Below are 14,689 nucleotides of genomic sequence, written 5' to 3'. Positions count from 1 at the left end.
TGAAAACTAAAAAATAAAAATAATAAAAATGAACAATTAACAATCATGTCATGTAAAGGATGTCATTAAAAATTTATACATTAAGTATGTAGGTTTTTTCTGTTAATTATTATTATTGCATCTGAGGCATTTTATTATTATTTCTTTTGTTATACTCTCAGGATCACGTGTTGGGAAGGAGAAAACAAAAAAAACATCCATTATTCTTTTCTTTGCTTCTAAAATTGTTATTGAAGTTCACAGATAATTATCATTCTGTGAAAGTGGATCCAGGGTATCCATCTGTGCCAGGGGCCCATAGGCATAATGCAATATGGTGTTCAAGATGGGAAAATTTTGTACATCACAAAGTCTATGTTATGCTTTAGGATGCACCACTGGCTAGAGAGTGCCTCCATGCTTCCTTAACCTCAGCACGTGAAGATGATATCACACAGTCTTTTGACAGTACCTGATAATACTCCACCATTGGTTTGCAGGGAGACTCATATGGCATTACAGGCGCAATGACACCTTCATCATCATATACACCTCAATGAGTGATGCAGAATTCCGTGCTTTGTCTCATCATTTAAGAATTTACACATAGTCTAGCACATTTTTTACTAATTATTTGAGAACTTGATTATAATTGAAACAATCTACTGGTAGTTATTGCCATCAACATTTTACTTGGAAAATATAGACTGGACATCTAGATTGGGATTTACTTTTTACTGTTTGTACTATATCTCTCTCCAGTGCTGTTTGCAAGAGGAGATTGATTTTTCTACTTAAATTACTATAGATAATTTAATTATATTAAATTACATAGATCCAATGTAATGCTAGAAAACTCCTTATGCTACTCTAGTGTTTTTGTGTTTATTAATTATTATTATTAAATTGCTTTTCACTGATAGTTAAAATTAAAATGAGCTATATTTTATATTCTAATGAGCTAATGGGTGAGCATTTTATACATACATGGTATATAACATATAAATGAAGTTATCGTACCTATTTTTCACATTTTGTTGTTCATTAAGTGGAAATCATACAAAATACTTTATTTCAGGTCATGGAAAGGTTCAGTTTATTATAGCAATACATTCACAACCCATGGTAGGATTGTTATGATTCTGTGATTCTCAGTTACAGGCTTGCAGTGTTCTGGAAGATCTTGCTTTTTGATCATGGCTTTCACGTCAATTTTGAAATCTGATTCTCCAACTACTAAAAATTCTAAATATTAAAGAGATGAATATTTTTATAGTTGTTAATTCTCTAAAATTAGTATGATACTAAAACCCTACAGGCTATATCAAAATATCCCCAATTTCTTCTATAGTTGTAACAACTCGTAGATCATTCCCTCCTTCACAAGTTCAACTAATTGCTATTGTTCTCACTGTTGACTCTTTCTTTGGTCACCTTTCATTATTTTTAACTTTTTACTTTAAGACTCTGAAGAAATACTCTGTGCTTTAAAAAATGTGCCATTTTCTCCAGAAAAAAATCATTTTAATTATCATAATTAATAAACACAAATAACTATTAAGGATATGTTGTAATTACCCAATAAATGATATGAAATGCAGCCAAAGATAATCGACAATAAAGTATTTGTCTCAAGGTTCTTAGGAGGTGGCACAAAACTTTCAGATACAATATATTTAACATCATACCAGATGCATTAATATATTATTGATCTCCTCAGTTTTCACTATTCTTTTAGAATTTACATGTATTAGATATATAGTTATGTTTGTGCAATGCAACTTCTCTTATGTTGCAGTACAGATGGTCCGAACCTTGAAAGGAGTGCAAGCTAAAAATGAGACAGAAGTGACAGAATTTATCCTTCTGGGGCTCTCAGACAATCCAGACCTGCAGAACATCCTCTTTGCATTGTTTCTGGTGATCTACATGATGACGCTTGTGGGTAATCTGGGCATGATGGTACTAATTAAGGTGGACCGCTCTCTGCACACACCTATGTACTTCTTTCTCAGCAGCCTTTCCTTTGTCGATGCTTCTTCCTCCTCAACTGTCACTCCTAAGATGCTGGTAAACCTCCTGGATGAGGATAAGAGCATTTCTTTCAATGGCTGTGCTGCCCAGTTCTTCTTCTTTGGCTCCTTCTTGGGTACTGAGTGTTTCCTACTAGCCATGATGGCATACGACCGCTATGCAGCCATTTGGAATCCCCTGCTGTACCCAGTTCTCATGTCTGGGAGAATTTGTTTCATGTTGGTGACTACTTCATTCCTAGCAGGCTTTGGCAATGCAGCCATCCACACAGGGATGACTTTCAGATTGTCCTTTTGTGGCTCTAATAAAATCAACCATTTCTACTGTGACACCCCGCCCCTGCTCAAGCTTTCTTGCTCTGACATCCATGTCAATGGCATCGTGATCATGGCTTTTTCCAGTTTTACTGTCCTCAGCTGTGTTCTGATTGTTCTCATTTCCTACCTCTGCATCCTCATTGCTATATTGAGGATGCCCTCTGCAGAAGGAAGACACAAAGCGTTCTCTACCTGTGCCTCCCACCTCATGGCTGTCACCATCTTCTTTGGTTCTATTCTCTTTATGTACTTGCGGCCTACTACTAGCTACTCGATGGAGCAGGACAAGGTTGACTCTGTGTTTTATACAGTAGTGATTCCCATGCTAAACCCTCTCATCTACAGTTTGAAAAATAAAGATGTGAAAGAGGCAGTGAGGAAAATTATACAGCAACGTGTGCTATAAGTCTATGCTCTCCATCCTTAGGCTGTGCAGGATGTTGTAGATTTTAAAATTTGCTATTCTGATTTCTTAAGTCATTTCTATGTATTAAAGTTGGTATATTGGAATTACAGATACTTTTTTTGATAAAGAAAAGAGATCTATTTTCCTTATAGCTCTGGGGGTTTGGGTATACTGCTGACATCAGCTGGGCTTTTTTCAATATGATCAATGTCATACATGGAAATTATGCATTTTGAATTGCCAAAACATCAGTTATATGATAAATATTTGAATCATGATAGGCACATTTAACTAATTTATCAGATATGCATTACCAATATCATCCTCATTTTTCTCACATTTCAAAAGTCTTATCAAATATTAAGGAATTTGAACAGCAGCCATTAGATGGAAATATTTTGATCTTCTTAAATTATTTGAAACACGGCAGAATTCTAAGCATTTCTGTGTTTTATTTATATTTCTTCCAGGATGGCATAGAGTTGTTATTAAACATTTGTTAAATTAGATATGAGTATTATGTTTTTCATTAGGGTAGGAGAAAATCAATGCTGGAGCAATGTGACAACTGATATTTTTGATAATATGCCACAATGAAGCAGAGTCTGTGAAGTTTAGAACCAAAGGAGTGTCTCATGCTTGCTTCTTTCCTCTCTATCAGCTGCCTCAGATCATGAGGAATAAACACCGCTGTGCTGTTATGATCCAAATGTTGTTATTGTGTCTCTGAATATAAATTATGGAGGACTGATGGCAATTTGTCTCATCCAGGCAACATTTTATAGTGTTCTAAATTCTCTTAACAATTAGACAAGCTTTACTTCCTTACTTCAGTAATGAATAAAGAGTTGTAATACATAAGTTTTCAGATTATCATAGACACAATCTTACAGAGGAAATGAATTATTTCTGATTACTTTGTATACTTTATTTCCTTAACTTTGACATGATCTATAATAACATTATACTTACTCTTCTATAATTAAAAATCAACCAGAGCTACATTGTCTTTGTTTTGTGATATTTCTAGTCTTTCATACAATAAATATGGCTGCCCTGAACTTTTGCAGGTTTGGGGGCCACAGCCATGTGAATTTATCTCTGCAACAGTCTTGTTATGTCCAAAAAAAATACTTTGCTTCAGATGTCCAGTACCTCTCTTCTTGCAATCTCTCATCCCCTTCTTCTCTGCTCACCCCTGAGCTTTGAAGGGAGGGAGTGTTATACAGACATTTAATTTATAGTAATGCTTCACAGTCTCTTGTTCTCTCACAATAACAGTTGAGAGTTTCTATTAATCTCCATTTACTACAAAAGAAAGTTCTCTGATAAGGACTGAGAGGTGCACTAATATATGAGTATAATGTTTGACAACATGTTCATTTAGCTGAGAAATAGTATCAGGTCATGCCTTAGGGTTATGCATTAGTCTCTCATGGGTTATTGGTCCAGTAAGCAGTAGTTATCTTCTGAAGCAGACTTTTAATCAAATCAGAAATTGGTTTATACCAGAACATTCATGCCATTATTTAAAAAAGAAAGTAATTTCCTATACACTATAAGCTTACAATTTCTTTCTGTTCTTTTATTTAAAGTTCTTGTGACAAACAGTATTATCTATATAATTTGCAAATGATTAGCTTTCTGCTAACTAAAATATTTCTTAACACTAAATATTCAATGAGCATTTTTGATTTTCTTGATTCTGAGGAAGCAACATTTAGTTTTTAATCAAATTTTTATAGATAGAATTACTTTGGATAACCAAAAAATTAAGTTGGAGTCAGTTCAATGAAATTCATGAATTGGAGAACAAGTAAAGAATTGTATTTGTACTATAGTTTTTCAGTGATCTGTTCTTAAAACTGTCACTTATTATACTTTATCCCTCAGTCCCATTGGATTATTTCTTCTTAGTATGAACAGAATAAAATGAGAAACTCCAGGTGGAGTCTCTTTTACTTTTGTATGCTAAATATACAAAACATCTTCTAACTATATCACCTTTTCTTTAATTAACTAAATTAATAGATAAAAATCGCAAATGCAGTGGTAGAGAAAGAGAGGAGAGAGAGAAAAGAAGAGAAGAGACAGAGAGAGAGAGAGAGCAAGAAAGAGGGAAGAGTTGTTTACACATGTTAGGGAGAGGTTTTGTCCTCATAGGTGAATGAACTCCTCACAACATCAAATTAAGATTATTCTCTTGAGAATTAAAGAACATTTAAATTGTACATCTAAAGCTGTTTTTAGACACTTAGGGGATTAACCAAGAAAATATATCATAAATCTTACTACATTGTATGATGCACAGTAAATCAATATTTGCAGGTAGGTTAAATTTTGTATTTGATAACTAATATATGTTTGTGTGCTTGTGTATGGATTGTATCTTATCATCGTGGGAAAATATATTGTCAGTTACTCTTGACAATTTTATTCATAAGCCAATATATCTAGTGATTCTAAAATATCCACTATTATATGTGAATTCTAATGTATTTGTGAGAATCAAGTAAACAATGGTTTAAAGCCAAATATTGAGGCGATTTTGTCATGATATTCCAAACATAGAAATTCTGGATGGTAGGTCTAGTATATAGTCTTATAAATGGCTTAGAATATACAAGCATTTTACACAAGCAAGAAAATCACACTATAAAGATAGATTTATTACAGACATTTGAATATCCTTTAGGCTGTTTAAATACTCCCTCTCAGAAAGGGATTTTATTCCATCTGAAATTTTTTTCCTTTGCTTTTTTAATATCATAATTTGTTTTCATTTGACAATATGGTGCATAGGGTTCTGTATGAATTAGTATCTATCCCTTTTTGATCTGCACAATACACTATGGGAGGACACAGGATGATATACTGCCATAACCTTATATTGTTGAATAATGTCAGAAAACGGAGTTTGCTGTGCACAGGAGTTAATTTATTGACAAACATCCAACATAGAACAATTCTTGGTTTTTTAGGGTTATTCCTTTGTTGTTGTTGTTGGTGCTGGTGGGCTTTGGATTTTGCAAGCAAGGTTTTGCTATGTTGATTAACTATCCCAAGGCTGTATAGGGGTGGAGTAGGAGGGGAAGGTAGAGGAAGAAGGAGGAGAGGAGGGAGTTGGAACTGGGATTGGTATGTAAAATGAGAAAAGATATTTTTTTAAAAAATTAATTAATAAAAAACTGTTTTCAAGGGTACCCAGATATTGTCAGTTTCTTTTTGTAACCCCCCAGGTTATTGAGAGTTCAAGCAACTAGCACCATGGTCTATTGAAAATTTTTTAGATTATGAAAGATTATCATAATTTTTTAAGACAAATTTCAGAACTTCAGGTACTCTTCATTCTTTTATTGACCATTGTGGGTTGTAAGTAACGTGATGCATTGGATGTTAATATTTTATTAATTTTATTCTGACTTCAAATGCACAGGATATGGCAGCTTCAATTACTGGAAACAAATATTCCTTCATTTGCTTGAAAGAAATGAAAAAGTGATGTGCCATTAAAACGTTTTCTTAAACATTGATCTCAAATTGTTAGAAACTGTGGAAATGCATTCTACGTGGATATTGATATGAACATAGGCATACTTGTGTAAATATGCATGTGAAAGCATCTGTCTATAGGGAATATGCATACAATTGTGAGAAAGAAGAAAGACAGTGAGACCTCAGTTGATTTTGTCTGCTTGCCTGCTGTGTGATTAAGAGGGATATAATAAAAAGAAAACCACAAACAGATTACAAAAATACAGGTTGGATATGATATGTAGATATTAAAAAGCATTTGACAAGAAAGGGAATTGTGCTGCAGTCCAACTAAAAATCAGTGAGGACTACAGCTCATCGCTAATTGCGAAGGCACTGCTCATCTTTCTTGGGACTTTTAGCTTCAAGTGTAAGAAAATGACCTCCCTAAACCATACTACTGCAGGGATGGATTTCATTCTTGTGGGACTCACAGACAGCCCGGTGCTGGGGAGGATCCTCTTCGTGGTGTTTCTGCTCATCTTTGTCGTCACTCTGGCAGGGAACCTGTCCATGATTGTGCTGATCAGGACCAATTCCCACCTGCAAACGCCCATGTACTTCTTCCTTGGGCACCTCTCCTTTGTAGACATTTACTACTCTTCCAATGTTACTCCCAACATGCTGCGTGGTTTCGTCTCGGACCAGAAGACAATCTCCTATGCTGGGTGCTTCACTCAGTGTCTCCTCTTCATTGCTCTGGTGATCACCGAATTTTATATCCTTGCTTCCATGGCACTGGACCGTTATGTGGCCATTTGCAGCCCTCTGCATTACAGTACCAGGATGTCCAAGGATGTCTGCGTGTCTCTCGTCACATTTCCTTATGTGTTTGGCTTCCTGAATGGGCTCTCTCAGACTCTGCTCACTTTCCACCTGTCTTTCTGTGGCTCCCGTGTAATCAACCACTTCTACTGCGCAGACCCTCCTCTCATCATGCTGGCTTGCTCTGACACCCATGTCAAAAAGATGGCCATGTTTGTGGTTGCTGGCTTTACTCTTTCAAGTTCTCTCAGTGTCATTCTTCTCTCTTACCTTTACATTTTCGCAGCCATCTTGAGGATCCGTTCAGCTGAAGGAAGGCAAAAAGCCTTTTCTACCTGTGGCTCCCACCTGACAACAGTCACCATATTTTATGGAACCCTTTTCTGCATGTATTTAAAGCCTCCATCAGAGAAGTCCGTGGAGGAGTCCAAAATAATAGCAGTTTTTTACACCTTTTTGAGCCCATTGCTGAACCCCTTGATCTATAGCCTAAGGAACAAGGATGTTATCAATGCCATGAAAGAGGTCATCAAGGGAAATTTCTGCCAGAAAATTTTGGTTTAGGAAGATGTTTATGTGTTATTAGTTGGCATCTGTTATTACATAGTATTCTTGTAGGATGAACCTAGTATCTCAGATTTACTTCTTGTGCAACAGCATATACCTCTAGTTACTCCTTTTTTGACTATTTCATATTGTGGTTTAAACCCTCTAGTTATATTTTTAAAGTAAATCTACCATTTTGAAATTAGAAAAACTATTTTTTCTTACTATTCAAGTTTCGATATAAATACATTGTTTTAATTTATATGAAATTTAGATTCTAACCAACTTGTCCTAAAGAAAAAAAAGGTAAAATCATACCCTGTGAAAGATGACAGGCTGCAACCTATAGAAAATTTCAAAAAGGATAAATGATTTTACTGTTTTTTTTTACAATGGTGTCTTTTTTTCTAATATAAAGAACACCGCAAAATGATTGCTTTGATTCCTTATTAAATAATCAAATGACATAAAGTAAATAAAAAATAATTTTGGTTGGGAGATTTTTGATGACTGTTTCTGTTTTCTTTGCGGTTATATGCCAATTTACTTTGCTTATTTGGTCTTGATTTAAATTTGGTAAGTGATATTTATCCAGAAAATTGTTCATTTCCTTTAAATTTTTCAATTTTTAAAAATTTTCCAATTTTTAAAATTTTTCAATTTTTAAAAATTTTCCAATTTTGTGGAGTACAGATTTTTGAAGTACGGATTTCCAACATGTCTGCTGTTATGTCCCCTTTTCATTTCTGATTTCCCAACCTGGATATTCTCTTTTTTTTTGGTTAATTTGAATAATGGTTTGTCTATTTTGTTGATTTTCTCCAAGAACCAACTCCTTGTTTCAATGATTCTTTGTACTATTTTCTTTGCTTCTATTTTGTTGATTTCAGTTCTCAATTTGATTATTTTCTGTCATCTAGTTCTCCTGGATGAGTTTGCAGTTTTTTTGGTTCTATAGCTTTCAGCTGCTCTGTTAACTCATTAGTGTTATTTTTCCAGCTTCTTTATGTAGGCATTTAATACTATGAACTTTCCTCTTAACATTGCTTTCATTGTGTCCCGTAAGTTTGGGTATGTTGTGTGGTCATTTTTGTTGAATTTTAGGAGTTATATAATTTCTTCCAACTGCTCAAACATTTAATTCTCATTTTTGTATGACTGGCTTATACCTTGTTAATGAAATAATGAGAGGGTTATTATGTCTGTTATTATGAAATGTGGAGTCTTTGGCACAGAAATTAATGGGCTTACAAGAGTCCATAGCTTAAATAAAAACCCTTTATTTTCTCATTCTCCCTCTGTTATCCTAATTTTGGGACATATAAATTCTCAACCCATCAGGATGCTGAATGGGATGTGAAGGATGATAGACTCATAAGGTTAAGCCCTGCATTTACTGATGTAAGTGAAATTTTAAATATGGTTATGGTATCTGTGATTTTTAAAAGAAATATCTAAGTTCTGCTGGGTGATGGTGGCAAACACCTTTAATCCCAGCACTCAGGGGCAGAGACAGGCAGATCTCTGAGTTTGAGGCCATCCTGGTCTACAAGAACTTGTTCTAGGACAGACTCCAAAGCTACAGAAAAACCCTGCCTCAAAAAACCAATATATATATATATATATTCAGCTTCTACAACAATAATCAGCAATAATCTGTATTCATATGCATGATTGTGAATCCCTTTATGTAGTGACGTAGCATTCCGAAAATACACCTTTTAAAAAAAGATTTGCTTGTTGTGTGTATAGTGTTCTTCCTACATGAAAATGTCTCTTATCCTAAGAGGATGGAAGTATTGCTGAACCTCACAGGCAGAGTTAATAGCATACTTTGAGGTCACTTAAGACTTAAGATTCCTATTGTACTGTCTACTCAGGCTGTTTTTTGTTTGTTTGGTTTTTTTGCCTACTTTTAAAGAAATGACATAAAAGTAACACTCACTAGCCTTGAAGTTCCCATGTAATTAGGTTCTATAACTTAATCTAATGTATAGCTGAATTCTTTAATTGTGTACATTTCTGTGCCCTTGACCAAGATCAGTACATGGGAAATATTTTCTGAAAGCATCAAATACAAAGGTTGAAAGAAACCTTTTATTTATTTATTTATTTATTTATTTATTTTTTGATAGATTTTTTTAATTCTTTTTTTTATTGAGAAAAGGAAAAAAAAAACAAGTTTCCACCTCCTCCCAGCCTCCCATTTCCCTCCCCCTCCTTTCACCTTTCTCCCCTTCCCCCCACTCCTCTCCCCCTCCCTCTCCAGTCCAATGGGCAGTCAGGGTTTCCTGCCCTGTGGTAAGTCTTAGGTCCTCCCCCCTCCGTCCATATTTAGGAAGGTGAACGTCCAAACTGGCTAGGCGCCCACAAAGCCAGCACATTACATAGGATCAAAACCCCGTGCCATTGTCCTTAGCTTCTCACCAGTCCTCATTGTTCGCCATGTTCAGAGAGACCAGTTATATCCCATGCTTTTTCCGTCACAGTCCAGCTGGCCTTGGTGAGCTCCCAATAGATCAGCTCCACTGTCTCAATGGGTGGGTGCACCCCTTGTGGTCCCGACTTCTTTGCTCATGTTCTCCCTCCTTCTGCTCCTCATTGGGACCTTGAGATCTTTACCAACCCCGCAACAGACAAAGGTCTGATCTCCAAAATATATAGAGAACTCAGGAAACTAGACTTTAAAATGCTAATTAACCCAATTAAAAAATGGGGCACTGAAATGAACAGAGAATTCTCAGCAGAGGAAGTTCAAATGGCCGAAAGAAACCTTTTAAAATCTACCCTAAAGACTGAAAGCAACAGTTAAGGGTATGGGTTGATAATGATGTTCTTTCTAGTACTTTTTTTTTTGTTCTGGATCAGTGGGGATCAGTGGGAGTAAGATTACATATTAAGATTAATCAGTAAGATTATGTAATCTTACATAATCCCCTGTAAGATTCTGTTAAAATTTTCTGTAAAATATTCACAGTAGTCCTTTCCCATGTGATGCTTTCTGCGTTGTTTGATACCAACAGAACGGAGCCCTGTTAGAAGCAGACTTGCAGAAACCCTCAAACCGTGGACGCAGTCACAAGTCAGCTCTCAGTTGGATACAGATTCAGACTCACACAACAGGCAGAATGGAAGATACAGGGAACGTGGAGTCGTGAATTCAAATCTGGACTCACTTGTGGTTAAATTTCATAATAAAATCTGTCATTTTATTAAAAATGAATACAAAAATGAATTGATTTTGTTGAAATGAAATTAATGAATTAAACTTAAGTCTTGAGACTACTGCTCTACTCTGTACTCAGCTTGTTTCTGTAACTTCTCTTTAACAGAATGACATTAAATCTCTCTTTAGTAGAATGACATTAACCGTCTATCCCAAACTAAGCTTTTCTTTCTGTACTTAATGTGATACTAATTCCATTTTTGGGGACTCAGAGTTTATTGATAATGGATTTATTTCATGCAGTTCTGCTTATGTGTGTGTGTGTGTGTGAGAGAGAGAATCTATGTCTGTGTGTGTGTGTATGTGTGTGTGTGTTGAGGTTGACACTGGATTTCTTCCTCTATAAGCCTCCATTTTATTAAGCAAGGAAGTAAGTTATGGTTCTATTGCTGTGAATAGACACCATGACTGTTTGGCCAAAATTATCTCAGGGCTTGTACCTCAAGGCTTATAGGACAGAGAAAAGCCTGTCTTGAGTTTGAGTGAGGATGAGACAGCAAAAACTAGTTAGATGCCCCATCTAGCCAGAGAGGGTTTGGCTGCTTCTCATTGTCTGGAGGGACCCCCACATCACAGGATGTCACTTAAGTTATATAAGCTGATGTTCACAGTAATTAACTGAGTTCCTGCTTTGACTCGACTCCCTATTGTGTCTGTTTGTCCTACATTTTGGGGCTGTGGAATGGGCAGATAGCTCATTCACCTTTCCCTGAGAAATTCTCAGCAATCCTATCCTAGCACATGACCATGGCAACTCTCATAAAGGAAAAACATTTAATTGTGGTGTCTTATATTCTCAGAGGTTTTGTCATCATGGTGGGACACGGTGGTGTGCAGGCAGACATGACTCTGGAAAGGAAACCGAGAGTCCTACATCTTTACCTTCGGGCAACGCAAAGTGGTCTGAGTGTCATGAGTGTCACACTGAGGGAAGTTTGAACAAAGGAGACCCCAAAGCCCATCTGCACAGTGATACGCTTCCTCCAACAAGGCTAGACCTACTCCGATAAAACTTCCCCTCCCAACACTGCCATTTCCTGTGAATTTATGGGAGCCAATCACATTCAAATAACAGCAGTAGCTAAGAAGACACAAGTCAAGTAGTAATCAGTGAAGCATTTAAGCAGGACATCCCTGAGAGAAAAAGAACACAGCAGAGTGGAAAAAGCACCAAGCTGGAAGTTTGATGTGAGTCAGAACTCCTCTGTGATCATTCTGTGTCACCTTCTTCCTGGGTATTCCCATCGTTTGAGATTTCAGGTAGAACTTTGAATAGATTTCATTAGGAATATTAGTCTCTAATCTCCATATCCCCAGTAGGGGCCTCGAATATAGAACTAAGTTACACTAATTTTATCTCATATTGTAATGGAAGGAGAGAAAGTTTTTCATACTCAGATTGACAAAGTAGTCACGAGGCAGGTGCTAAATTCTCTAGTCTTACAATAAAAATATTTTAATTTAGAAATAAAAAGAATGCTAATTTTCCATTGAATTACTTGGGTGATATGGAAATTGAGGGTGCCTCCCCTCTAACCGTCACACTATGTTTTGACACACTCAAGTGTTTTGAGTTGAACTTATCTGCACATCGAAAGGCAAGTGCCAATGAAAACATTTTCCTACTCCTTAACTCACTCATGAATACCTTGCCAAACAGTATTCAAGCCTTTTGGGATCTTTATTAAATTTCCTCTTCAATTACAAGTTGTAAGTCATTTGTAAATGATCATGTTTTTAAGACTGGCTTGTGCTTCTTAGTGTCTTGAAACATAACGCCACAAGTAACATAATTCCAGTGTAATTACTGAAGTCCTGATCTATATAACAAGCCAGACTTGATCAGGTTTTTTTTTTTTTTGTACTTGTTCAATGGATTTGCTAAAATCCCCTATCAACTGTTTTTTTTTTTTTTTACATCTCTCATACAGAACTTCTTCCCCATGACCTTACTCTATATTCATAAGAAGAAACAGCTGTATATTAAGGGTACTTGCTGTGGGAAGTCCATCTGTATATGTGTTGCTTTCATTGGTTAATGAATAAAGAAGCTGGTTTGTCCTATGTCAGTAAGAATAGAGTTAGGTGGCAAAACTAATTGCTGGGAGAAAGTAAGCAGAGTCAGTGAGGCGCCATGTAACTGCCCACAGGATACAGATGTGCTGGAATCTTGCCATATTAATTAATCTTTAATTAATCATTAATCTTGTGATACACAGATTAATATAAATGGGTTAATTTAAGATGTAAGACCTAGCCAATAAGGAGCTAGAGCTTATAGGCCAAGCAGTGACTTAATTAATATAGTTTCTGCATGATTTGAGGTCTGGGGTGCCGAGAAACAAGCGAGTAGTCTCCACACTCGATAAAAAGAAACAAATAAAATTCTTGTTATTTTCCTACATATTGGAATTTCTAGCTCACAACTTATTTATCTTTAATTCTTTGTGGGATTGTTTCAGGCAGTGCTTCAAGATCAGATTGACATATGGGTATGATGGCGCAATGTTCTTTTCCATACCATAATTCCAAAAATGCATTTAATATATTTTCCTCATATTAAGGATGTAACAGGTTTAAGCTGATAAGAGATACTTCACTTGATCGTAGCCAAAAGGCTAATAATGATGACAGTATGCTTTTCTAACCATGCTGAGATTTTATGCTCAGTATGGCAACCTGTGTACACAAAGATTCAACTGAAATTTTGGCCTCAAAGGAAAAACAGTTCCGCAAAATATCAAATTAGTCTTCTGCCCCTGAGAATAAAGAATATATTAATTGGATCCTTAGAATTATTTTTGAAACCCATGGGGCTATTTCAAATCAATACATTATAATTCCCTCTACTTTGCTTCTATAATACATGGTACATACATGTACACAGTTGGTTACTTGCTGCATTTGGTAAGTAAAATTGTTGTGAATGTTTGCATGTTGTCTTGTCCCTTTTGAGAACATATTAATTTTGCAAATTGGCCATTCTAATCATATTTTGATATTTTTGTGTCACTGAAGAATCCACATCGTTTGCATGTTTTTCAAATGCACAGTTGGAGAACAAGCACATAGCTGTCTGAGTGTGTGATACTGGAAGACTAAGATTTGTGATCTTTTTTTATTCAGTTCCTCACACACCATGAGAGAGAGGCCATTGTTAAAACATCTATGGTTCGATATGCTAATATTTGCATGAATGATTTAGTAACATAAAAATAAGAACCCAAAGTCGACACTAGTCCTAAGATAGGTGTGTTTTTTTTATTGACAGTGTAAATGCTGCCATTACAAAATGGCTCATTTCATTTGCCCAGTTTTGCTAGGATTAATATCTACAGTGTAATGTGTGCTGTAGAATTGGGAAGTTTTTTACTTTATGAACTCCTATAATGCTATTTGCATGCACACATGAACACATGTGTGAATTGTGAAGAGAAAGTATAAGTTTTGATTCTAAAACTTTGTTCCATACTAAAATACAAAATTTACATGATAAGTTCTCTCTAGATAGCTAAGGTTAGATGAGCTATCTATGGGTTATAAGGGAAATGAAGCAGTTTTATTTTGTATCTGAAATGAGAGATTATCACTGCTGAGAAAAGTTGGAAACACAAGATATATGACTGGTCAATTTGCATGATAGAAGTAAATCTTTTACTTTGCTCATTTGGCTTTATTTATTTAGCTTTTATTTTCACAAAGCTTGAAAAATATAATAAAAGTAAGAACTTTCTATTTTTTCTTTTTCTTTTGTTTTTTTTCAGACAGGGTATCTCTGTTGCTTTGGAGCCTGTCTTAGAACCAGCTCTTGTAGATGATGCTGATCTTGAACTGACAGAGGTTAACATCGTCCTGAATGCTGGGATTAAAGGTATGTGCCAC

The 14,689-nt window shown here is 35.6% G+C and overlaps 2 protein-coding genes and 1 non-coding gene across 3 annotated transcripts; 2 read left to right on the top strand and 1 right to left on the bottom strand.

The window, feature by feature from the left end:
* Window positions 1-1,782: 1,782 nt before the first annotated feature.
* On the top strand, window positions 1,783-2,736 carry LOC101981401 (olfactory receptor 1020-like). The gene has a single exon (XM_005363489.1). The coding sequence runs from the start codon at window positions 1,783-1,785 to the stop codon at window positions 2,734-2,736; it is 954 nt and encodes a 317-aa protein (XP_005363546.1).
* Window positions 2,737-6,648: 3,912 nt separating this feature from the next.
* Window positions 6,649-7,599, top strand: LOC102001120 (olfactory receptor 5M10-like). Its single transcript, XM_005363319.1, has one exon. It carries the CDS (start codon window positions 6,649-6,651, stop codon window positions 7,597-7,599), a length of 951 nt encoding a protein of 316 aa, XP_005363376.1.
* A 5,654-nt stretch (window positions 7,600-13,253) lies between these two features.
* LOC113457894 lies at window positions 13,254-13,436 on the bottom strand. Its single transcript, XR_003378373.1, has one exon. It is a non-coding gene; the product is annotated as a U2 spliceosomal RNA (small nuclear RNA).
* Window positions 13,437-14,689: the final 1,253 nt, after the last annotated feature.

Source organism: Microtus ochrogaster, linkage group LG9 (assembly GCF_000317375.1).
Source record: "Microtus ochrogaster isolate Prairie Vole_2 linkage group LG9, MicOch1.0, whole genome shotgun sequence".
Taxonomy (NCBI): Eukaryota; Metazoa; Chordata; class Mammalia; order Rodentia; family Cricetidae; genus Microtus; species Microtus ochrogaster.
This window is presented reverse-complemented; position numbering and strand designations above follow the sequence as displayed.